Below are 22,875 nucleotides of genomic sequence, written 5' to 3'. Positions count from 1 at the left end.
TACGTTTCGGCAGAGCACGTCGGCAAAATCGAGTGCTATTATTACGGTCAATCAAACTCCAACTTGGTATCGACTGCTCAAGACCTCCGGTGTTTCCTCCTCGAGGCTCCTTTGCCGACGAGTTAACCCGGACCAGCCCGCCTGCTTCAACCGTTAAGCTAGGCAGAGCATATTTTCATTACCGAGATGCCCTCGAGCGTTTCTCCTGGACGCTGGCTTGGCTCCCTTGGGACCAGTTTCTTGGCCTGAGAGCTGCCTCCCCGTCTCCTGGTTCTCGAAGGAACGTCTTGATGCTCCGCAGGCTGACGCTGCTGCCGCTCCCTGCGCTGGCCCGCTTGCTGCTTCCTTCTTCTTGCGACCCACTCCTCCGCTGCGTCGAGACTGGTCCGGTGCCGGCACTCGCGGTGCTCTGCATCGACGATGAGCTGTGTCTGAGGCTCCCGTTGCCAAAGCTCCAGTGGCCGCTCCGGCACAGGCAGTGCGGCTCCGGCATGCCACACGACCCCATGAGGATCTGCCCGATCTCCTCCTTCACCTCGCAGGCTTTTGGGCGCTCCGAAGGGTAGAATGCCAGCATCTTCACCACCAAGCACAGTATCGGCTCCACGCCCTCGAAGACCGGGTCGTCCTTTTCCACGGCATCCGTTGCCAACTGAGTCATCCAGCTCTCGACCTGCTCGACGTTCTCGTGGAAGGACGAGTCTGGAAAGGGACTGCCGCGCCCCACCGCCCTGTGCTTCGCGGCCCGGTGTGCCGCGAACGGCCGCCCTTGCCTCTTGAACAAGAAGCTGAGCAGCTCGAGGATGATGCAGCCCAACGAGTAAACGTCGGCGGCCTGTGGATCGAAACCCGCCGGCTGGTGATCTCTGCCGTCTGTCGCTCGGTGGATCGAGTCTGACGATGATGACGAGGGCAGATAACGCACCTTCTCGGGCGCGCCATAGTCGTATGCCTCTCTGTCAAACACCTTGTTGTCCTCCACACCGCCCAGTACGTGGATGTGGAAGGGCGTGAACCCTGTAAAGAAGGCGAGGTTGTCCTTTGAGAAATTCACTGTCGACGGCCTGATGTTGCCGTGCGAGAGGCCCTGGTTGTGGAAGAAGCAAACCGTGTCGGCGAGGCAGTAGATCCAGTTCATGACCGCTCGCCGCCGTGCCTTCTTGTCCAATCTCTTCAGGCAGCTGGGCATGGTGGTGAGCAGCGACTTGAGGCTGTACTCGGATGCTGGTGTGAACAAGATGTACCCGTATCCTCGGTGGGTGTAGGACGCCCAGTACGACAGCAGATGTTCATTCTGCACCGCTTTGATGCCGTTAATCTCGGACATGAGCTCTTCCATGCTGACATGGCCAGGGCCGAGGCTTATTTGACAGCGGCAAAACACCATCCCCGGCCGGTTGGAGGAGGTGACCTTGTCGACATGGTGGCCTTGGCCCGCGGCATGCTTCTTGTCGACAGCATCCAACGGGACCACCTCGTCGTCCGCATAGTCGATATGGACGCCATGGTCCACGTACCGCAAGAGGTAGTGGAATTGTCGGTGGTAGAACTTCCTCTCGAGCTTGTCGTTCTTGGAAGGGGACAATCTCAAGCGCGCCACCTGGTCGATCGCAAAAGGGAGATCCTGGTCGTCCAGCGAATCGTCGACAAGCTCAAAGATGTGGTTCGGCAGACCTAGCTCCGAGAGTATGAGGAAGGTCTTCTTTGACTTTGCCTCTATCCAGTCCCAGTAGGTGCAGTCGGTCAGGTTTTCACCAAAGCCGAGGGGCTGGTCGAGACGACCGGCCGCTTTGGATCCGAGTTTGTTGGCGACAAACTGCTTTGTCACGATCCGCTCAATGGTTTCGTCGTCCCACCACATGGTCAGCGTTGTTATGTATAATGGGTCGCGCGGTTGCGGGTATGGCAGCCTATCCGGGTATTGAGGTCGAAGTGCGTTGAGGGAACAACCTGAGGTCTAACTGACGTGCATCGGAATTGAACAGCAAGAGGAGCATTCAGTGCAGGACGGGCGCGCGAGGAACAGGCGCAATACGAATGTAGGCAACTGCACGTTTCTACATTATCATTCCGGAAGGGTCGTGCCTGCCATACCGATGCTCATCATCTTCGCGACTTGGGGTCACGGGCTCGTGCTGAATGGCTACCGCCAACATTCAAACTCGAAACCAAAGATGGAAAGAGCCGGCAAAGGTTAGTTGAGTGTGGAGGGGGGACCTGGAAGCATACCAGCGCGATGGCATAGACGCCATGGTTGTTTAGAGGTGTCGCGAGGCTGCGTCTCCATCTTATCAAAAGACGGAGTCACGCGGTCTGCTGAGCGTTGGTTTGCTCGTTCTTGACTGCACGATATTTCTTGGTGGTCTCTTTGGATGAGAAGCGGTGGTATATAACGATGAAGTTGCTAGAACGGCAACGGGCCCCGTTCCTTTCATCAGACACAAGCCATCAGATCCCGTTGCTGTCGTCAGTATCCTGCTGTGGAGCATTCGCGAAGTGCTGCAGAGAGGGTTTTCTCACCCAGGCTGTCCGATATAGGGCATAAGTCATTGCTGCTCTGGGAAGATCTGCCGTGCCGGGTTGAGTTGCGCACAGTGGTGCTGTCTAGGTCCTAAAACGCTAAGAACAGCAGAGAAGGGTCGGTCCGACCTTCTTGTGTGAACCGGAAGGTCGTGCCATCATCGAAAATGTACTTCACCGGTTCTTGGGAGGCGTATACCACCTTGTTTTGCACGATAGTGGAAGGCCAACTTGTTTCGGTACTCATTCAGGTCAGAAACCAAAGGCAGGGAGCCGCAGTCAAGTGCCAACCTCGGGTGCTCAGCAATTCTTTCCTGCGGTATTAGCCGGGTGGTTTGCCATACCCGCCTACGTAACATATATGTACCTACCTACCTTAGGTATACTAAAGGCCTTGAGAAGGTAATGATCGATTAAGGTTATGATACTTGATTCCGCCACCCATCTGCTACAGTAAACACGAGCAGTATCCGCGTGTCAGACATGCTCATTCTCGACCTACAATTACATCCATCTTTTTTTCCCTTCTACTCTTACACAACTCCTCCAAGGGCGTAGATCCAGCGCTCAGCGCTCACCGCCAGCGCCAGCGCCAGCGCCAGCGTTGACGCCTCCTCTCCATCTCTAGAACTTTAAACTCTAAAACGCCTGTATCAACACGTCCCCTTTGCCCTCCTTCCTCTCCCCTCCCGACCCCGCCCTCCCCACAAACGTCTGCATCGCCGTGTCGACGCCGGCCAGCCGCCTCGCGATGGCCTGCAGGCCGGCGGGGAGGACGCTGTACCAGTCGATCCACCTGGCGTAGAGGGGTATGGCGATGGCGGCGCTGCGGCCGCTGTCGATGGCCGCGATGACCTCCTTGGCGACGTCGACGGGCTCGACGACGGGGGCGAGGAAGCGGTTGGGGGTCCGGACGCCGTGGAAGAGCGGGGTGCTCAGCTGGCCCGGGGTGACGAGGACGGTGCGGATGCGCGGGTGGGAGCGGCGCAGCTCGGCGGCGAGCGAGCGGTGCAGCGCCGAGACGCCCGCCTTGGCTGCCGCGTAGTCGGTCAGCTGGGCGGCTCCCACGGTGCCGATGACGGACGAGAGGGTCACGACGGTACCGCCGGCCTCGTTGCACGCCATGGCCGGCAGGAAGGTCTTGAGGGTGTAGAAGTGGCTCAGCAGGTTGGTCGAGAGCGACTTTTCGATCTCGGCGAAGGACATCTCGAGCAGGGGCTTGCCGACGACGACGGCCGCGTTGTTGATTAGGATCGTGGGGGTACCAAGCTGCAAAAAAAAAAAAAAAGGAGTAGAGGGGTTAGCAGACAGTTCTACCTAACTAATGTAGGGAGGAAGCAGAGGAGGGAGGAATAAAAAAGAAAGAGGCTCTGAAAGCTCACATCTCTCTCAATCTCGGCCGCGACCCGCGCGACCTGGTCCTTATCCGTCACGTCGCACTTGTAGTAGGTGACGCCGCGGGCCTCGCCGTTTTCCATCTCAGCCACATCCAGCACGGCGACGGTGGCCCCGCGCATCCCGTACACCTCGGCGAGCAGGAGGCCCAGCCCGCTGGCGCCGCCCGTGATGACGATGACCTCCTCGCTCAGATCGACCTCGCGCGGCAGGCCGAACGCTATCCTGTTATTGATGACCCCGGCGATCCAGCAGAGGGTAATGAATGAAGCCCAGGCGATCGACACCAGCATGGGCGGCGCGTCCCAGAACATGTTCTGGGCGCGGAAGCAGAGCGGGATGATCCATGCGACAAAGGGGTGGAAGAAACTCGTCTTCAAGACCTTTACGATGAGATCGATCGTGAGGGGCGCAAACCACGAGTCGCGCTGGGGCGGTGGGGCGGTTGGCGGCATGGCGAGCTGTTGAGATGTGTCAATTTGAGCTTGAAGCTGGCTGGTGCGTGCTGCTGCGGTGAAGGGAGGGAATGGATAAATAATGATTATTAGACTAAAGTGGAAAAATAGCCGTGCATCGAAGAAGAAAGACGCTTCGAAAAACTCACCGCATCCTTGAGAAGACGGGATAATGGGATGTTCGACCGCAGAGATCCGTAGTTCACTCCGTAGGGGGCATGTTCTTGATGCAGATGCGATCGACAAGCAGCAGCTCTGAAACGGTCCTGGTCTGAGCGCTGGACTCCTCGATTGGGGCAAGGCCTCCTCACCCCTTGGCGATTTCAGGTGCTTCTTGGCGGGCTGGCAGCAGAGAAGTGGAGCCGGAAACGGAAGTCGGATAGTGGCCGGGCCGGGGCTCCGACTCTCGAGCTGTCATCAAGGGGTTTGTTCTCCCGAAACCGACGAACGAACAACGCTCTGCGCTCCACACCGACTCGGCAGTGGCATCCCGACTGCAACACCACGACTCGGCGCCCAAACAATAGCACGGGGACAGTGCTATGCCTACGATACCGTACTACGTAGCTACAGAAGCGGCAGATTCGGGATCGGATCACGGTTTAACGATGCAGTAACGATGAGCAGCGCAGAAGAGCCTCTCATCTCGCGCCGCGAGGCTGACCGCCTCGTCCACGACGACAACAACCACCACGACCACGATCACGACCACGACCACGACAACGACAACCTTGAAAACATCCACAACGACAGGGAAGCCTACGAACATGACGGTGCCGCGACCTCCTCGACCCTCTTCATCTACCTCCTCACCTTCTCGGCCGGCATTTCGGGTCTCCTCTTCGGCTGTAAGCCCGCCCTTTCCCCCTTCTTGTTTTTCTCCTCTCATCATTCCTCTCGGCTCCCCATGCGGAAAGACAAAAAACATAAAATACTAAACACAGCACCATCCTTTGGTCTTATTTTCCCCTAGATGACACAGGTGTCATCTCGTCAACGCTCGTCTCGCTGGGGACCTCGCTCTCTTCGCGGCCGCTGACGGCGCTCGACAAGTCCATCATCACGTCGGCCACGTCGCTGCTGGCCCTGCTGGTCTCGCCCTTCTCCTCCGTGCTCGCCGACCGCCTGGGCCGCAAGCGGGTCGTCCTCGGTGCCGACGCGCTCTTCGCGTTCGGCGCCCTCGTGCAGGCGGCCAGCCACTCGGTCACCGTGATGGTCTTTGGCCGCGCCGTCGTGGGCATGGCCGTCGGCGCCGCCAGCTTCGTCGTGCCGCTGTACCTCGCCGAGCTGTCGCCGGCCGCCATCCGGGGCCGGCTGGTGACCATGAACGTCATCTTCATCACCCTCGGCCAGGTGGCCGCCTACGTGATCGGCTGGCTGCTCGGCGAGTACGGCAAGGAAGGGACGGCGTGGAGGTGGATGGTGGGCCTGGGCGCGGTGCCTGCGGTCGTTCAGGCCGTCGTGATGGCGGTCATGCCCGAGACGCCGCGGTGGCTGGTCATGGGGGGGAGGGTCAGGGAGGCCCGGAGGGTGGTCGAGAAGGTGCACGGGGGCAAGGGGCCGGTGGTGGATGCCACGGTGAAGGGGATCGAGGTGGAGGTGAGGGAGGAGAGCGAGGCGAGGAGGCTGAGAGGGGCGAGGAATGCCGGCGGGACGAGCTGGTTGCCCGATGCGGTTGCCGAGCTGGTGGTGGTGAGGCGGAACCGCAGGGCCCTGGCGATTGCTTGCTTACTCCAGGGGCTACAGCAGTTGTGCGGATTCGTGAGTGCCCACGAGCTCCCGCCCGGCGGTGTGTGTTGGTTTCCGCTGATCTGACCAGGCATGACAGAACTCGCTCATGTACTTCTCGGCGACCATCTTTACGATGCTCGGCTTCCCGATCCCGACTCTCACCTCGCTGGTCGTGGCCGTCACCAACTTCATCTTCACCCTGGCAGCGCTCTTTCTGATCGATCGCATCGGGAGACGGCGCATCCTGCTCTGGTCCGTCCCGGTCATGGCCGCGGGGCTCCTCCTCGCCGCGTGGGGTTTCTCCTTCATCGACATAGCCGCGACGGACGCGGCCGACGACGCTCCCTCCCAACCCCCTCCGGCCCGGGGGGCGGCCGTCACGATCCTCATCAGCTTCATGATGTACGTGGCCGGCTACGCCATGGGGCTCGGAAACGTGCCGTGGATGCAGAGCGAGCTGTTTGCGCTCAACGTGCGGTCGCTTGGGAGCGGCATTGCCACGGCAACCAACTGGGGGGCAAATTTTGTCATAGGGCTGACCTTCCTGCTGCTCATGGAGGCCCTCACTCCATCGTGGACGTTTGTGCTGTATGCGGCAATATGCGCCGTCGGAACCGGCCTGATCTGGAAGTTCTATCCCGAGACGGCAGGGCTGAGCCTGGAAGAGGCGGCCAGCTTGTTGGAGGACGACAACTGGGGCGTGCGGTGATCGGGTTGCAAGAGACGCGTGTGGGACGTGCGTCTCTTGGTGGATACGGGAATGTTCGTGATGCATCCACTGTGTGCGGATTCGCTATGGTAAGGCTTAAGCTTTCCAGTGCGGCGACTTGCTGGATCGGCATGTTCGAGGCAGGCTGGGGCGGAAACGAAAGAGAGCAAACAAGGGTATCCTCGGGCAGAAACGGCAATTCGCGGCTGGGGCAAAAATTTCACAAGAGATAAGTTGCAGCAACTACTGTAGTAAGGGATCAGTAAGTTACAAGTAAAAATCTGGACCTTCTAATAATACCAAGTAAGAGTTCTTGGCAACCCGCTGTTGGGCTGCGATGGGGAGATGAAGTCGCTAGATTGGAAGAAAAAATCTCCCGGCAGCGGCAAGTTGCAACCGGAGACGCCGTCTTGGATGCCGTGCATCGTTCGAGACGGCCGGGATGCGCCACTGATGATTGGTCAATGCAAATCATAGTATCCGAAATCGTGGCGGCGCTGTAGGATTACGTCAAGACACATCAACGAGCGGACTTAAGACGGACCTCGCGATTCAAGTTAAAGCATACGAGTAACTTGTTGCAGCCGAAAGCCGTCTCACTATCTCCGGAAGGAGCAGTCAACCTCCCAGGGCATGTCCATTCTAGGCACGGGCCGAGATTCGACAACAACAACAACAACAAAAAATGATGAGGAGGGTATCGGGATCCGTATCCGTATTTCAAATCAGGACACTAGCGCACGCTCCTTTAAACAATGCGTATCTCTGATCTCAAGTCGCGCTCCACCTTCGGGCTGCGAGGGCGGGACTCGGATGGGGGTTGCCGGGTGGGTTTGGGGAGATGAGCGGCCCTTGAAGGCACCTCGATCGAACCATTGGGCCAGGGTGGCTTGCCCCTTCGGAAAGAAAATTCGACAACGGCTCCCGGGGGGAGAGGCGTTATCAGCTCCCGAGGCACGCTCTGTCCAGAAAGTAATCAATGATGACGGAATATAATCCGTACTAATGTTCAATTCAACGGCGGCACCGCCGAATTCATGATTTTTTTTTGTTTTCGGTCTGATGCATGGCTGACAAAGAAGTCTGCTGATTCCATTAAAGTCTGGGCGGGCGGACCAAAATTGGTAATCCGGCAGTGGTTGTTGTAGGTAGGTGGCGGCCCTCAAAAGCGCGAGTGCCGAGGCCCCCCATCAGCAGGGTTCGGCAGACCTCCGAAGGAGGGCTTGGCGGGGGCACGCATGGCTCGCATGGAACGCATGGCGCAAAGGGCCCGATGTGGGACTCGCAGTTTGGTGCTATCTCTCTTCCAGCAAGATCCATAAATCACTGCTCCTTGCCCGCTGGGCACCAGGAAGTTGCCCGGGATGTGTAGTGTAGTAGTAGATCAGTCTTCTCCTTATTTAGGGGTGCCAGTTCCCCCGGTCTTCCAGGAGGCGAATTTCATCATCATTGTTCATTCTCCGTGCCAACCCCAGAGTCCACTGCACATTAGGGACGAACAGCTGACCAGTGTTTCACTTGTCGGTGTTGAAGAATAAGAACGAGGTCCCCCTTATTGCTGAAATTGGTTTGCTGGCTGGCCTGTCTTTTCCAGGTTTACTTCGTTTCCCTGACGACCTAACTTCAACTGCTGTTGTTGATTCTCTTGTTGTTGTGCTATCGGCATCCCCCTAGATAGCACCGGGGGGAGAGAGAGAGAGAAGGGAGGGAGACAGAGAGAGAGACGTTCCAATGACACTCGGCGACATCGACCGCGCCATCGAGGCGGCCGAGCTCGATGCTTCCGGGCGTCGCAGCGAAGAAATCGAACGGGTGGTCTCGGCATCATCCGTATCAAGCTCCTCCTCTTCAGGGGCGTCGCGCCCAGGGATGAGCCGGGTCGAGACACAGCGGGACCTGGAGCGCGACCCCACGGAGCTGAGTCGGATCCAGACCGCCCGGAGCCAGCACAGTGGGACGGTAGGGCGGGCCAAGAGCAAGGAGTGGAAGAAGCCGCTGCCCAACTTTGGCGCCGGCAAGCCCTACCCACCACTGCTGCCGAACCAGGAGGACTACGTCGTCGAGTTTGACGGGCCCGACGACCCCCTGCACGCCCAGAACTGGCCGCTCAAGAAGAAGTGAGTGATGATCCGGCCTTTGTGTTTACTTTTTACCTTTTTTGTCTTGGATGACCCATGTGGCTGACATCGGGTGACCTCCCCCCTTCCCAGGCTTGCCACGGCTGCCATGCTCGGCTTCACCACCATGACGGCCGCGTTCGGCTCGAGCATCTTCTCGACCGCGACCCGGGCGGTAGGCGTCGAGTTCGGCGTCTCGCCCGAGGTCTCCCTCCTCGGCGTCTCCTTATACGTCCTCGGCTTCGCGACCGGCCCGACCTTCTGGGCGCCCCTGTCGGAGCTCAAGGGCCGCCGCCTGCCCCTGGTCATCTCCATGTTCGGCTTCTCCATCTTCAACACGGCCAACGCGGTGGCCAAGGACCTCCAGACGGTGCTCATCACGCGCTTCTTCGCCGGCTTCTTCGGCGCCTCCCCCCTGGCCGTCGTCGCCGCCGTCTTCTCCGACATGTTCGACAACCGGACGCGCGGCATCGCCATCACCGTCTTCTCCATGACCGTCTTCACCGGCCCGCTGCTGGCCCCCTTCATCGGCGGCTTCATCACCGAGTCCCACCTCGGCTGGCGCTGGACCTCCTGGATCGTCTCCTTCATGGGCTGGCTCGCCTTCGTCCTCGACCTCGTCTTCCTGCGCGAGACGTACCCGCCCGTCATCCTGATCGACAAGGCGGCCGAGCTGCGCCGCCGCACTCTCAACTGGGGCATCCACGCCAAGCAGGAGGAGATCGAGGTCGACCTGCGCGAGCTCATCACCAAGAACTTCTCGCGCCCCATGCGCCTGCTCTTCACCGAGCCCATCGTCACCCTCCTGTCCGTCTACATGGCCTTCATCTACGGCCTGCTCTACCTCTTCCTGACCGCCTACCCCTTCGTCTTCCAGGGCGTCCACGGCATGAAGCCCGGCGTGGCCGGCCTGACCTTCTTCGGCATGATCCTCGGCCAGATCGTCGCCGGCATCACCATCGTGCTGCAGCAGCCCTGGTACCAGCGCAAGCTGGCCGCCAACCGCGGCGTCCCCGTCCCCGAGTGGCGCCTGCCCAGCGTCATCGCCGGCGGCGTCGCCTTCGCCGCCGGCCTCTTCTGGTTCGGCTGGTCCGGCTACCGCCGCGACATCCACTGGATCGTGCCCACCCTCTCGGGCCTGCTCAGCGGCTTCGGCCTCGCCTCCATCTTCCTCCAGGCCCTCAACTACCTCGTCGACGCCTACCTCATGTTCGCCGCCTCCGCCATCGCCGGCAACACCTTCCTCCGCTCCCTCGCCGGCGCCGGCTTCCCCCTCTTCTCCACCTACATGTTCGACGGCATGGGCATCCAGTGGGCCTCCACCCTGCTCGGCTGCGTCGCCGCCGCTCTCGTCCCCATCCCCATCATCTTCTACCTTTACGGGCCCAAGATCCGCGCCAAGAGCGCCTTCGCCCCGACCTTCCCCGCCACCATGCCACCAGAGGAGGCGGCGGCGGCGACACCTGCTGCCCCCGGCACCCCCTCTGAGGAGGAGCGCGCCAACACCCCGGACGAGAAGGAGATCCTGGAGGGCTCGGCCAACGCGAACTTGCCAAAGTTGGATAAGGACGCGAGGAGTGCCGTCTAAAAAAAGAAACATTTAAAGAGAATTCAGAAAACCAAAGCTCTTATTCCTTTTCGAAACCAAAGGCATCCATACAAGGGAAGAATGGTTGAAGTAAAGCGGTTATCCATCATTCTTAAAAGCTAGGGTCTGAGGGTTGTCGTGTTCATGAATAGCACAGCACCGGCGTTCGGGTTGGCAAAAAAACAAAAAATTAGAAAGGAAAAAGAGGAAGAAAAGGGGAGAAGGAGAGAAAAAAAAAAAAAGGAGAGCATTGCATGGCACGTGGGGATTCGATGGCCATTCACCGGATAGAGCTCGTCACGTTATACACGGCATGATTTGAGATGGCCTGATTTATATACGGGTCTTGTATACGAATCCATCTTGTTAATGTTAGTTTGAAATACATGTATGTATTAAGTACATATATGCGAGTTCTTCCAAGCCAAGCCCAGCTGATGACATGAGTGCGCGACATGACAAAGCATTGTTTCTGTCTGATTGGCTTATTGCCGATGCCTTACTCCTGCCGACCAGAACCTACTCAAAACTACTATCATTAATAATTACACAAGGTACAAACGGACGACACTGAGACAGATATGCATCTTGGTCCAAATTTGACTGCGCTGCTATCGCTCATAGTCCTTAGCCAATACAATCCCATTTGTCCCGCGCCCATTGACCCTTCACCTTCCCGCTCAACATTGGAAAAAAAAAAAAAAGCTCCTTGAAGTGATTCGTAGACGAATTCAAACGCTGACCTTTTCCACTCCTAATCGCCAGTCACCAGACCAAATCGGTAGTCCACGCCCGGGGGGGGGGGGGATTTCTTTCCGCAAGTACGCCCGATCGAGACAAAACAATGGCGACGAGGTGCTTATATCCTGGTGACAATGGTACACGCAAGCTGCTGATCAAGGCGAAATGTCTGTTGGACATGTCTCCCTGGGTCAAAAACCCGTCTACGGCAATCAAAAAAAGGAGGACCGGCAAAACCATATGGAACCTGCCCATTCCCGCCCCTCCGCTCGGCGAGATATAGCAATGCAGGGTGGGCTGCCAGATATCCATATTCCCAATCCAAGGGCAGTCGGCCTGCATTCCGCGAGGGGCGCGAGACCCCATCCGCAGCAACCTATCCAGCGCAGCCGCCTAGGTTCTCGGCGGTGCATCCTCGCCGAGATCGAACCATTGCTTTTGAGACAAGGTGGTTCGGAAGGGTGGTGCCGACCTGGATGGCGATCCCCAACCCCGGGGGCCTCTCGTAGGGGCGCTGACGTCAGGATCCTGCTACGGCAATGACGGCGATATCTTGAGTGACGCGGCCGCCTCGGGTATTACGTGGTCGAATATCCGCTGCTTGCAGCTTCCTTTGGTCGAGAGGCAATCGAGCCAACAGACGAGTGTTTTTGCTTCCTCGGCTCGGATGAGTTCACCCAAAGACACCTCCCGGGGGCCGTCTACCAAAGCTGGATCCCCGGCCCATCGCGGCAAACGGTGTGAGTGTTTCGGTTTCGATCTTGGTCAGGTAATTATCACCTCTCGTGTTCTCGAACGCTGATGACGGCAAGCTGGGGAAGAAGTCAGCAATGACCCGACCGACAGCGTTCAATCACTCCTTACCCTGTTCTCCAGCCCGTAGACCAGGCGCTTCCCCTCGCAATCCCAGCCCAAGCAAGGAATGGCGTCCTCGGTGTCGCTGCCCGAGCTGGGACTCTGCCAGCCCGATTGTGGCACCCAGCTCGCCTTGGGCAACATGTGATCGCCAATCTTCCAGACGAGAATCCTATCATGCGTCGCAACGGCGATAAGTGCCCCGTCTGGGCTCATTGAGAGGTTGTTGACCGCGAGCGGGGGCGGCATGGTGATGGAATACTTCGGCTTGTTCTCGGCACTGCGAACGTTCCAGATTAGGATCGCACCGTCCTCACCTCCGGATACAAGCAGCCGCTCGTCTTCGGCAGGCTCTCCTTGTAGCGGCTGCCATTTGAGGCTGGTAACGCCGCCATCATGAGCCGGAATCGAACGACGTTTGCCAGATTCGTCCCATATCTAATACGCGAGAGGGGTCAGCGATGGCATGGACTTCTCCCAAGATAATCCTGCGCACGGATACTCACATCGATGTAGCCCTTATCACTGGCAGTAGCAACCAGATTTGACCTCCAATCGAACTCGACTAGGCTGAAGCGCTCGTCCTTCCCCGTTTGGAACTCCCTGCCCTGAACGATGCCCTGCTCCGTGCATCGGAAAGAGACCAGAAGGTTGCCGCCGCACAGGAGGAATTCAGTCTCGCTGATCCATGTCGCGTCAAGGCTGTCGGAACGCAGGTCGTGGTCTAGGACATGCGACAGCGAGTTTACCATCGACGGAGACGAGATGTGAATCAGGGTACCGGCATTATCCACCCCCTTGCTCACATCCGGGCTGATGGCGAGAAGGAAGTTGCTGTTGGGGCTCCAGCAGAGGTTCGTGATGGGCGTGTCGAGGCCGTCGAAGCGCTGCAGGCTCGTTCCGTCGGCAGAGCAGACGCTCACGCGCGATTTGCTTCCTAGCTCGGTTCCAAGCGCAATGAGCTCGCCGTTCGAACTCCACGCCATGGCGGAGACTGCCGCATTCTTGGGCAGGTCGTCCTCGACGATGCTCAGGAACGGTCGGCCGGCGGGATCCACGTGACCAGGATCCGCATCCGGGGCGGACCCACAGGGCAGCGTCCAGATGCGGGCTAGCGCGTCTGTGCCGGCGGTCGCCAAGAGAGTTGGGTCGCGGGGGTTCCACTCGCAGAGGAGCACAATAGGGTTTTCGCTACCATCCGGGCATTCGCCGGGGCTGAGGCGCAGAAAGACGGTGTCCTGCGTCAGGTCTCGCACCTTTTCGACCTGCGTGCCGCGCGACGGGCCCTCGGTGCGCAGGAGCGGGGACTCGGCCTGTTCGCCTTCGAGCGGTGACGGATAGGCGTGGTTGTTTTCGGCCGGTTGGTCGATTTCCATTGGCGTGGTGGCTGAATCGGCCCCATTCTCGTAGCCGTTGCTGAGCCGCTGTCTTTTTGCGGGGGACCCATGCGACAATTCGCGGTGATGCTGCCGCTCGACCGCCCGCTTTCGTGGGTTCTCGATCTCCTCGGCCTCTGGCTCTGGCTCTGATTCTTCATCGTCCTCCCCATTTTCGTCCACTACCTCGGGCTGGAATTTCAATGGCCCAAATACCCCCCGCGGCGGCTCCTGGGCCGCTGCCGGCACATCGCGGGCTGCCTGCAACGAAATGTCAGTACCCCGGCACTAGCGCCCCTCCCCCTGGGCCCGAAGCCACCACCAGCGCACACGCACCCGCCATTTCCATGCCGGGTGCAACCCCAACAGGAAAGGTAGGTGCTGCCCGGATAATTAAGCAGAGGAGGAATGAGAACAAAGGCATGAAATCGCACGAGGCATCCGTACCTCTTGCGCAGCCGCAAATTTCCTTTGGTAGTCTTCGTAAATGAGGCCTTTGTTGAGCAGTGACACGAGGGCATATGTGTTGACATGAGCAGCAAAGTCAAACTGCCTGTGAGGCTGATGCACCCTCCATTCCTTTTGCAGCTTGGCAGCCGTCTCTCGATAATCTGTTGGCGGTTAGTCTTACCTTCCCCCAGGTGCAACGCACAGGAGGTAAAAGAGGGCGGGCCCAAGTTGCTTTCCACAGGAGCCTGGAGCGGCAGTGCACATACTTGATTCGAGCAGATACCTGAAAGTCCGAACAAAAGTAGGCAGAGTCAGCAATCATGCCGCGTTATACGGTGTCGTTTGGCCTGGTCCAGAGGTTCCAAAGGGGGGTGAGAGGAGACAAACCTCCAAACAAGAAAGTTGACCCGATCCGTGTCGAGTAGCTCCTTCATTGTCGGTACGCCGGCGTGCGGCAACGAGCCGGGCGTGAGGAAACGTATCGGTTACGTCACTGTTGGCAGCAGCGATGATTAGAAAGCGCGCAGACTGGATCGCTGCGTCGCCGAGCAGATTGTTGACTGGGCGATCTTGGGCGTGAATTCGGTGTTGAAGGGTGAAAAGCGACCTTGAAAGCGCCAGGCCGAGATTTGAGATTGGCAGCGTTCGGACCACGGCCCAGCTATGGGTTCCACTCGGCCAAGTGGTCCCCTGTCGCTTGTTTGGGCGAACGGCTAGGATCACGGCACGGGACGCTAAACCGCTTTGGTAAAGCAGCGGCCCTCTTCAGCTAGCAGGCACAGATCAAACAGCCCAGCGAAAAGTGTTGCGTGGCGACAGAAACAAAAAAATAGGAAATCGCGGCTCTGGCTCTGACCAAGCTCCCGTTGAGTGTTTCTGCTGGGCGCACCGAGTGATGCCTATTGTTAGTCGACGACGGGACCCGGGGCTAAGGCTCCTTTTTCTGCAGCCGACGGAATGGATTGTCTGACCCTAAAAATCGAGACACGCCCTCCAATGTGGGCCGCTCACGGCTTCGAGTGCCAGGTTCCGACTCTGCGAGAGATGCAGGTCAGGCCTGGTCCTGCACGCCATTTCGGGCTAGTGTAATCCGTACAGACACACAGAGTCTGAAGCATTTGTCCTCCCGAACTCGGCAACTGCTGGTACGGCATTTCAGAGTCACGGCTGCGTCTTTGTGGACACCGACTCTACCAAGTATCACTCTACGGAATGCAGTCAGGCACTGTCAATTTTTTCTTAAAAAAAAGGAAAGGCTCGAGACTCGTTGTCGCTTGTCAACTCCAGCCGCTATTTTCGAGTTGAAGGGCAGGATGTCCTTCTCCCACTGCTCGCCCAGGTGCAACCGTCGACCCGCCCTTCGGGTATTATGCTCGGTGTGACGGAACACGCCCACAAATGCCACGGTCCCGGTTCAATGTCACCTTGCCTTGAACAGCACTTGTTTCAGACAACGCTTTCCTCCATCGCACTCAATTTGCCACCGGCGATCTGGGGATGGGCCTCGATCTCAAACCCAAGGTTGGCATGGCTGAGCTCACAAATTGAGCCATGGCCTCATCTCAACAACGGCAAGGACACCGTTTCGTTTTGTGTCCGATAATGCTTGCTGAATGTGCACAATCTATGACCATGAGGGTTGTACAGTTGATGAACAAGTGGAGGCCGGTACTGAAATTTACCGTATAGTACTCCGTAAAGCGGCATGCTAATCTCGGAAGTGGATCTCCACAGCTGCATATTCGAGATCTCACCAAAAGTTCTGCACCCTACCACCATATTGCGGTCTTCGAGTATATATTAGGGCGAGACTATACTGTACATATATATAGCAGCCTTCGCGAATTGGAGGCGAGGAATCTGGAAAGAGGTTCGCCGCTCAATCGAATGCAGAAGCATCGAAGGCGTCGCTCTTGGCTGTGCTTTAGTGTAGGCCCCAAGGCTGAGTGGGCTGCGCTGCGGGGGCCTGAGAAGAGCAGCAGCAGACCAGGTTTGGGCCCATCTTCCAGGTCGAAAAAAGCCCACGGCACTTTGTCCAATCACTAATGGCAGCCGGTGGTGTCTGGGGTACACTAGCACCCATTTGCAGGGCTGGCGTGAACATGTTTCAGGGGTAACGAGCTGATCCAACGGGCGGTTAAATCTTATGAACACTTGCACGGAGGCGTCTTCTTTTGGGCTGCTCGTGCCTGCGATTTGCTCATCAAAGACAGCATTACAATGTTGGAGATGGTTTCATGCGAGGCGTTTCTTATGTACATGCTCTGCACAGTTCGTACTGTACGGACTACTGTGCCCTGCTTGGCTCCGTTCTTCCACTGAAAACAAACGATCAAGAAACAATGTCGCGCCCGATATGAGGATTCCTCGTTGTCGGTCTGACTACGGAGGACGGAGGACGAATTCGGCAATTCAAACGCACGAGGGCATTGCGATGTCTCTGGTTGTCTGTGGTCGTGGTTCGGTTTACCTCGCTGCACCTAAAGAGACTTTCGGGTCGGCTGTCAAGTACGATGATGTAGGCAGGCAGCACAGGTTGCTCAAGAGAGCCGCCATGCAACTACGAACGCGCGTTGAGGCTGTTGATATTGAGCACTTCTGAGGTTTGTTGAGGGGCTTCTCGGGAATCGGCGATGCCAGGAGCGAACATTGACACGAGCGGTTTTTCGCAGTAAAGGGTTCCGCGCATATGACTCAGTAGGTTGGTAGCTAGCTGAGTGGATGGGTCCATTCATGAGCCTTTGCTGGCACTCTAGTAATGTAGACTAAACTTTATCCTCCATGTTGGCGTTGCCCCATCCCTTTGAATCACATCTTTGTTGCGCCTCGTCTCGGCCTCGTGGACTCGGAGAGCGAGAGGATGGAACACCCATAGCCAAGTGCCAAGACTCATCAACCTGGGCGGCCATACCCGAACCCTGGGCGTCGATCGGCCGGCAAAAACTCGGCTCCTCCACTCCTGGACCACTAGCAATCCAAGAAGTGTTCCGACTTCAAGTAGTTGCGACGAGGAGAGCAGCTCCGTCCCAGAGCTCGAGACCCCGACCCGAGAACAGAAGCTCGCCCGAGATGCCGCCACGAATAAACATCCCGCCAGTAACCCGCATTACGCTCATTGTTCTGGGCGTGCAGTCGGTGTTAAGCGCAGCGATACGGTATCGCCAGTGGACGGCAACCTCGGAGATCGTCATCCCCTATCTCAACCTGATACCCCAGCTCTCTCTGGCATATCCGTGGACCTTCTTGACAACAACATTCGTCGAGAGCAACGTATTCACACTATCCATTGCCTGCACTACTCTCTACAATGGCGGCCGCTATCTGGAGCGAGCTTGGTCCTCTCGCGAGTTCGCCAAGTTCCTTCTCATCACCTCCGTGGTACCCAATGCGCTCTGCTTCGGCACCTTGATTCTGTTCTACGCCCTGACACGGAACGAGCGGTGGACGTACGTATCCGTTGGCTTTCCTCAGGCTGGCGTCATTGCTAGTGTCGTATCCCGCTAACTTGTGTTCCCGCCTAGGCTTATGACTATCGCGGGCACCATCCCCCTCCAGATCTCCTTCCTCGTCGCCTTCAGCCAGCTCGTACCGGCGCACACGGTGACGCTCTTCCGAGGCCTTCTCTCGCTGCGCGTACCCCGCTTTCCGCTGCTTTACATCAGTTTGGTCACCCTCCTCTGCCTTACGCCCATGCTCACCGCCGCTTCCTTCTTCCTTGCCGTCTATGGTTTCCTCGTCAGCTGGACCTACCTCCGCTTCTTCAAGGTCGCCTTTCCCGACCTCGACACTTCGCAGCCGAGCTCCCTCCGCGGCGATGCCAGCGAGACCTTTGCCATTGCCGCGTTCTTTCCGGGGCCCGTCCGGCCTCTGGTCGCCAGCATTTCGACGCAGGTATTCAACGTGCTTGTAGCCATGCGGCTCTGCGTGCCCTTCAGCGCAGCCGACATCTCGGCTGCTCGTGGCGACCACCACCACCATCACTCCTTTTCACACCGCGGTGCCCCGGGGAGCGCCCGTGCCGAGGCTGAGCGGAGGAGAGCTCTTGCCTTGCGGGCCCTCGATCAGCGCCTCCACGCCGCGACCGCCCACGCCGCCGCCCGCGCACAGAGCGCGCCCGTACCACCTGCCGTCGCCCCTCCAGTCCCTTCGGCCACGGGACCGACAGTAAAAAGCCAGCCGCAGGCGCCGCCGCCCAACGCCATGACCGCGCAAGCGGCCCCCGGGAGCGGAATGCTCGGCGAGACCAACTACAACCCGGATGCGGATGCGGATAGGAACGGCCCGTAATGGATTTTTTTTGGGGAGGACAAGTCTACGGAAGCCGTGGATCCTTCATTCGTTTGGGACAGCGTTGGATTCTCCAACGAATGTCGTCGTCTACCAAAGGTCAATAGGTCAATACGGGGGCGTGGCGTACTCGGAGCATATGTCCACCCTTATGACCGGCCCTCATTTTTCCAAAGGGTGGTACGGAGTTCATCATTCTCTGAAGTTGGGGCTCGCAAGATCAAAGGAGGGTATGGAGCGGGGAGTCTTAGGTATTTTCCGAGCGAGTCGCTTATTCGGATACGAATCTACTTCGCAATGCGGGGAGGATTTATCATGATCGATGTCGGCCTGCTGAATGGGCCAGAGATTTACTAGAGGGCGGGAAGAGCACTGCTATGGACTTTTCTTGTTGTATACTAGGTGTGCTATTGTGTTGTAATGGCAAGGTTGTGTGTGGTCTGACCGTAGGTTTTCTTTCATTTTTTTCCGAGGATGCGTGCTGAGCAAAGGCGTTGTCCGTGGACCCTACGATGTCCATTGTCCACCAGCTCGGCCAGATCCTGGGACCGTAAGGACTCTCAGACAGACGGCTGGTTGCCTTCTCTTTTTTCCCTTGGTATTACCTGGCTATGCTGTTCTGTCCCAACAACTTCAATCCAGTCGTTTGTACCGAAGTGCTCTTGACCAGGCTACTCTCTTTCATCAGTTTCCACCACTGGGCCACGAAACACTAAAAACCCCAGTCTAGCTTGGAAGCTCTAGTCCTCAGTTGTACTGGAACGTGCAGAAAAGCAAAGAGAAGATGGAAGAGCCAAGAAAGTTCAACGGCACCAAGACCGTGAGTCTTTCAAGACCCAGCGTTGGTCGTGATCGTCGGGGCAACTTGGTGAGAATTGCTAGTAGATTGAGCCACTTGAAAACGCTAGTGTCCGCATGGTCGAGCTTAGTGAGATGTAGCAAAAGAAAAGTCGCCTGATGGGCGTCGTGGCATCGAGAGAATCGCAGAAGAACCGAAAATTTATAATGGGTTCCTGATAAGCTACTTGTAGTAACGTTCCTTTGAGGTGGGAGCCAGCCACTAACCGGTCGCGCCCTCAACCAAGTAAACCCATCAAGGGTGATAAATGTCCGGTTGTCTCGACGCGTCAATGACCAGCTTGGACGAAGTCGGCAAAGAAGCCTCCAAATGGCACGGATTACTACGTTGGAATCCTGAAACTGTCCCCCCGCGGCGCACATCGGGTGTGTCATCGAAGAATGGAAAGAGTGTGCCGCGGACCGAGCAGACCATGTACGCAGTGCCATAACCTAGCCATGAAGCCCTATTGTTGCGGTCTCATTTCTGGGCTCAGATCGGAGGAGATTCTGCTTCTTTGAGTTCCCCGCTGGCGAAGTGCTTCGGTGTCGACACTTCTTGGAAAGAGCAAGGCTAGCCAAAGTCGACCCAGAGCAGTGTAGAGAATGCATGGGCACTGTCAAAAGTTGAGCAAAAGGGGAAACGGATCACGCCAAGCAAACCCATGGCTCTTGACTCTGACCCCGGCTCGGTCAGCCTCTCCCTGCCCCCTCCCCCTCCCCCTCCCCGCTGCGCCTTTCTGTTGGCCCAACCCGCACGGCCGGGAAGGGTCCGCGGACATGCGTTTGAGATGAGCCGAACCCTAGTCATCAATCAAGCGAATCGATCGGCGCCGGCCTGCACACAGCGCCGCAGACTAAAATCCCTGCAGGCAACGCTGGGTGGCCGCCTACACAACGAGGCCACCGTGGCCGAACAAGAGGCCGAGTGGGACACGGGATACGTTGGTTAAAATTGTTGAAGCGTTTGCGAGGAAAGCGCTGCGAGGGTGACAATATGTAACATCATCGCGTCGCAGAATCCCTACTTGTCAACCGGCCGGTCTGCCACCTCCGTTGAGTGGGGGCAGCGCCAGGATATGGTATCCCCGCGTAGTGTACGTATTAGTGTAGTTGTGTACGTAGTAATCCGTACTTAAGATAGTTTACGGAGGAGTGTAGTTGGGGAGGGGATGCGAGGTATGTGTAGTGTATGCATACTTCTGGCTGGGAAACGCGGGCGTTTTAACCCCCGGCCATGACCTTCCCCTTCCTCTCCCTTTCTCCGCGTGGTATGCTCTGACGTTCGAGTCTTTGGGGCGTTACTTGGCACCTCAAGCCAAAAATTCGCCGAAAGTTCACGTGCTCTGGGCACCGCACCAACAACGCGGGGCAGGCGCGCTCATCAACCCTTCCCCGTTTGCTGCGCTTGCTCCCATGTCTCTGGCACACAAAGGGAGTAGACTGGAGCTTTTGGATATCGCGGGCGCACGTCACAGGCACCTTAGGTAGGTAGCCACAGAGCTATGTAGCTGACCATTCACGTAACTATCCGGCAGGGTACACCCATGTGGCTGTTGGGGGAATCAGCGTGTGTCGGCAGAAATGCGCAAAAAGCATGCGATAAGGCGCCGAACGGCGATAGAGCATTTTTGGCAAACCTCGGTACAACGTACCTACATATTCAGTTGAACGTATGCTCAATCGAACGGAAAGGGAGAGGAGGGGACCAGCTATGATCGGCTCCTACTTGAAGGGTACGGAATTTTTACGGAGGTCTGATGCGACATCGGCTCGTCAAGGACGCTTGGCTCGGCTGCGCAAGGGTGAAACGTGCTGTCGAGGGAAAGGGGCGGGGAGCGTGGGGTCAAGAATGCCCTGGGCCGCAATCTCAGGCTCTAGTGTATACTACCAGTATGGACTGCAAACTTTACCGAGTAGCTAAAATGCGGATATACTCCGTACGGAGTACTTGGTAAGGCAAGTAAGGCATACACTACACACCGGGCACCCGGTGGGTGTTGACATGCAGTCACCGCGCATGCGCACGCAGCCCATACGCGGTTTCACCCGGCATGCGCGAATGGAGAGAGGTCTTAGGTACTGCCATGAAAGCCTCACGATTGCGACCGTCTCAACGCTAAAGTGACCCGCCCGAGTCGACTTGAGGGACGAGAAGGAGATATCACACAACATAGAATCTAGAAGCCGGAAGCTCTGACTTTCTCAGGCACCAGAAACAGCTCCCCTTCGGAGACCGGAGACCCTATACACTAATACAAGACATTTATATGGAGGGGAGAACATTGTGGATCTACCAAGGGCCGAGTTCTCATGACCCGCTTCTGCTGACGTGTGGCGCAAAGCCCCACTTTCCCGGGCACGTTGTAGAAAGCCCCAACGCAACCCCCAAGTATCCGTACCGTCATCGCTCAGATCCACGGACGACAAGTACATACATCACACTAGTGTTCTGCTGCATTGCAGAAGGCGGCCAGCATGCGCCTCGGATGCAGCCAGGCTTGTCGCAGGGGGAATCGTGCAGAAATAACTGCGAAGCCCGCCCCATACGGAGATGCGATATGTCTGTCGCCCGCACGACCAAGGTTAGCATACATACAGGAACAGATAGCCATGCCGGCTTGACCCGATTCGTCCTATTCTCCCTAGCCGTACCGATGGTCACAAAGGGGCCCGAATATGACATACACGCTAGATTAGGACCACCATACAGCCTAACGTAGTTCCGAAGCTACTACATCACACTCCCTCCTGTGCCTCTCATCAATAGTTGCCTTTTCAAGGATCGTTACACCGTCTTTTGACTGATCATAGAGTCAGTCGAGCGAGAAACAACCTCAGAAAGGGGCAAAGTTCTTTATCAGGGTGTCGAGTTGCTGTCTGCTCGGCAGATAGGGTGAGTGGCGGCTCGTGTCTGCGTCGGATCTAACACGGCGTGACGATACAGATTCTATCGTTCATTACCATTCTCCTGGCAGGTTTTGCAATAATAGCTTACCAGACTCTAGTAAGGGTTCGTATTGTTTTGCGTCCCTTAGCAGGATGACTAGGGTTCTGATAGTGCTCTCGAAAGCGAGCTACAATAATCCAAGGGGACGATAAGGCCCTCCGGATCTAAGGTAGTTTTAAGGTCGTCCGTAATACGAATGGAGCGCCGCGGGACAACAAGGCAAGATTAGTTGAGAGATCTATGTCTACGTAAATAACGGTAGACTGATCCGCTTGGGACCCGCCAGTTCCGTTCTCTACCCAGCTCTCAGTCTACCCCGTGCCAGAAGCCGTTGACAACTCCCACAACCGAGATCTAACTTGGAAAAATTCAGGGAAAGTTTATTTCTACGAGGTGCCTATGGCGCTCGACAATCGTTTCCTCCTCTGATGAACCGCCACTAGTCATTGTCGTTACACCAGATTCTTCATAACAATTTGCCAGCTTGTGTATGTTGGAGAAGTTGTCTCCGATCCACGAATGCCGAGGTTCAAATTTCCGCCGCCACGCAACCACTCAGGTTCCATCCCGGTTCATGCCTCCTTGTGTTTCGACAACGAGTCAACATGATCATAGCGCTTAAATTTGCCCCGTCTGCCCCTTGGTACTAACTGCCTGGAAGCCCGAGGCCTAATGCGCAGGTATGACCGGAGCTTACAGTATCCGATTGAAAAGAGCTGTCATGTACGAAGCAATAATGTACGCTCACGTACCTGAGTCCACAGGAGCAGCCTACTTGCACGTATGTGCATGTACCAAGATCATGAGTTGGCCCAGTTGCGCGTTTTCCACATGCTAATCTTCAAAGCGTCAACTTCTGCATCT

The 22,875-nt window shown here is 57.2% G+C and overlaps 7 protein-coding genes across 7 annotated transcripts; 4 read left to right on the top strand and 3 right to left on the bottom strand.

Moving 5' to 3' along the window:
* Positions 1-167: 167 nt before the first annotated feature.
* MYCTH_2312273 (uncharacterized protein) lies at positions 168-2,171 on the bottom strand. The gene has a single exon (XM_003666949.1). It carries the CDS (start codon positions 1,859-1,861, stop codon positions 179-181), a length of 1,683 nt encoding a protein of 560 aa, XP_003666997.1. The 5' UTR covers positions 1,862-2,171; the 3' UTR covers positions 168-178.
* A 757-nt stretch (positions 2,172-2,928) lies between these two features.
* On the bottom strand, positions 2,929-4,617 carry MYCTH_2312270 (uncharacterized protein). Its single transcript, XM_003666948.1, has 3 exons — positions 4,520-4,617; positions 3,903-4,376; positions 2,929-3,789 (listed from the first exon to the last, which is right to left on the bottom strand). Exons 2-3 carry the CDS (start codon positions 4,368-4,370, stop codon positions 3,160-3,162), a joined length of 1,098 nt encoding a protein of 365 aa, XP_003666996.1. The 5' UTR covers positions 4,371-4,376; positions 4,520-4,617; the 3' UTR covers positions 2,929-3,159.
* A 996-nt stretch (positions 4,618-5,613) lies between these two features.
* On the top strand, positions 5,614-7,152 carry MYCTH_2312267 (uncharacterized protein). The gene has a single exon (XM_003666947.1). It carries the CDS (start codon positions 6,208-6,210, stop codon positions 6,808-6,810), a length of 603 nt encoding a protein of 200 aa, XP_003666995.1. The 5' UTR covers positions 5,614-6,207; the 3' UTR covers positions 6,811-7,152.
* Positions 7,153-8,445: 1,293 nt separating this feature from the next.
* On the top strand, positions 8,446-10,655 carry MYCTH_2312265 (uncharacterized protein). Its single transcript, XM_003666946.1, has 2 exons — positions 8,446-8,927; positions 9,021-10,655. The coding sequence occupies exons 1-2, from the start codon at positions 8,542-8,544 to the stop codon at positions 10,513-10,515; spliced, it is 1,881 nt and encodes a 626-aa protein (XP_003666994.1). The 5' UTR covers positions 8,446-8,541; the 3' UTR covers positions 10,516-10,655.
* A 511-nt stretch (positions 10,656-11,166) lies between these two features.
* On the bottom strand, positions 11,167-14,496 carry MYCTH_84911 (uncharacterized protein). The gene is made up of 6 exons (XM_003666945.1): positions 14,325-14,496; positions 14,204-14,220; positions 13,935-14,098; positions 12,618-13,748; positions 12,121-12,549; positions 11,167-12,068 (listed from the first exon to the last, which is right to left on the bottom strand). Exons 1-6 carry the CDS (start codon positions 14,369-14,371, stop codon positions 12,033-12,035), a joined length of 1,824 nt encoding a protein of 607 aa, XP_003666993.1. The 5' UTR covers positions 14,372-14,496; the 3' UTR covers positions 11,167-12,032.
* Positions 14,497-16,877: 2,381 nt separating this feature from the next.
* On the top strand, positions 16,878-18,381 carry MYCTH_2312260 (uncharacterized protein). Its single transcript, XM_003666944.1, has 2 exons — positions 16,878-17,383; positions 17,459-18,381. Exons 1-2 carry the CDS (start codon positions 17,007-17,009, stop codon positions 18,222-18,224), a joined length of 1,143 nt encoding a protein of 380 aa, XP_003666992.1. The 5' UTR covers positions 16,878-17,006; the 3' UTR covers positions 18,225-18,381.
* Positions 18,382-19,726: 1,345 nt separating this feature from the next.
* On the top strand, positions 19,727-20,014 carry MYCTH_2130919 (uncharacterized protein; the record flags this gene model as incomplete). Its single annotated transcript, XM_003666943.1, has 2 exons — positions 19,727-19,845; positions 19,918-20,014. The coding sequence occupies 2 exons, from the start codon at positions 19,727-19,729 to the stop codon at positions 20,012-20,014; spliced, it is 216 nt and encodes a 71-aa protein (XP_003666991.1).
* Between the last annotated feature and the right edge of the window lie 2,861 nt (positions 20,015-22,875).

Source organism: Thermothelomyces thermophilus, chromosome 7 (genome assembly GCF_000226095.1).
Source record: "Thermothelomyces thermophilus ATCC 42464 chromosome 7, complete sequence".
Lineage (NCBI taxonomy): Eukaryota > Fungi > Ascomycota > Sordariomycetes > Sordariales > Chaetomiaceae > Thermothelomyces > Thermothelomyces thermophilus.
The sequence above is the reverse complement of the archived record's forward strand: the minus strand, read 5'-3'. Positions and strand labels throughout refer to the sequence as shown.

What these genes read in the sequence shown, in the direction of transcription:
- MYCTH_2312270 (XM_003666948.1), bottom strand. Translation starts at nt 4,370, where the DNA reads ATGCCGCCAACCGCCCCACCGCCCCAGCGCGACTCGTGGTTTGCGCCC. An exon ending in CGGCCGAGATTGAGAGAGAT is followed by an intron (nt 3,790 to 3,902) that starts GTGAGCTTTCAG and finishes TTTTTTTTGCAG; the next exon opens with CTTGGTACCCCCACGATCCT.
- MYCTH_2312265 (XM_003666946.1), top strand. Translation starts at nt 8,542, where the DNA reads ATGACACTCGGCGACATCGACCGCGCCATCGAGGCGGCCGAGCTCGAT. An exon ending in AACTGGCCGCTCAAGAAGAA is followed by an intron (nt 8,928 to 9,020) that starts GTGAGTGATGAT and finishes CCCCCTTCCCAG; the next exon opens with GCTTGCCACGGCTGCCATGC.
- MYCTH_2312267 (XM_003666947.1), top strand. Translation starts at nt 6,208, where the DNA reads ATGTACTTCTCGGCGACCATCTTTACGATGCTCGGCTTCCCGATCCCG.
- MYCTH_2312273 (XM_003666949.1), bottom strand. Translation starts at nt 1,861, where the DNA reads ATGTGGTGGGACGACGAAACCATTGAGCGGATCGTGACAAAGCAGTTT.
- MYCTH_2312260 (XM_003666944.1), top strand. Translation starts at nt 17,007, where the DNA reads ATGCCGCCACGAATAAACATCCCGCCAGTAACCCGCATTACGCTCATT. An exon ending in ACACGGAACGAGCGGTGGAC is followed by an intron (nt 17,384 to 17,458) that starts GTACGTATCCGT and finishes GTTCCCGCCTAG; the next exon opens with GCTTATGACTATCGCGGGCA.
- MYCTH_84911 (XM_003666945.1), bottom strand. Translation starts at nt 14,371, where the DNA reads ATGAAGGAGCTACTCGACACGGATCGGGTCAACTTTCTTGTTTGGAG. An exon ending in GTGATAAGGGCTACATCGAT is followed by an intron (nt 12,550 to 12,617) that starts GTGAGTATCCGT and finishes CTCGCGTATTAG; the next exon opens with ATATGGGACGAATCTGGCAA. An exon ending in TCTACGGGCTGGAGAACAGG is followed by an intron (nt 12,069 to 12,120) that starts GTAAGGAGTGAT and finishes CTTCTTCCCCAG; the next exon opens with CTTGCCGTCATCAGCGTTCG.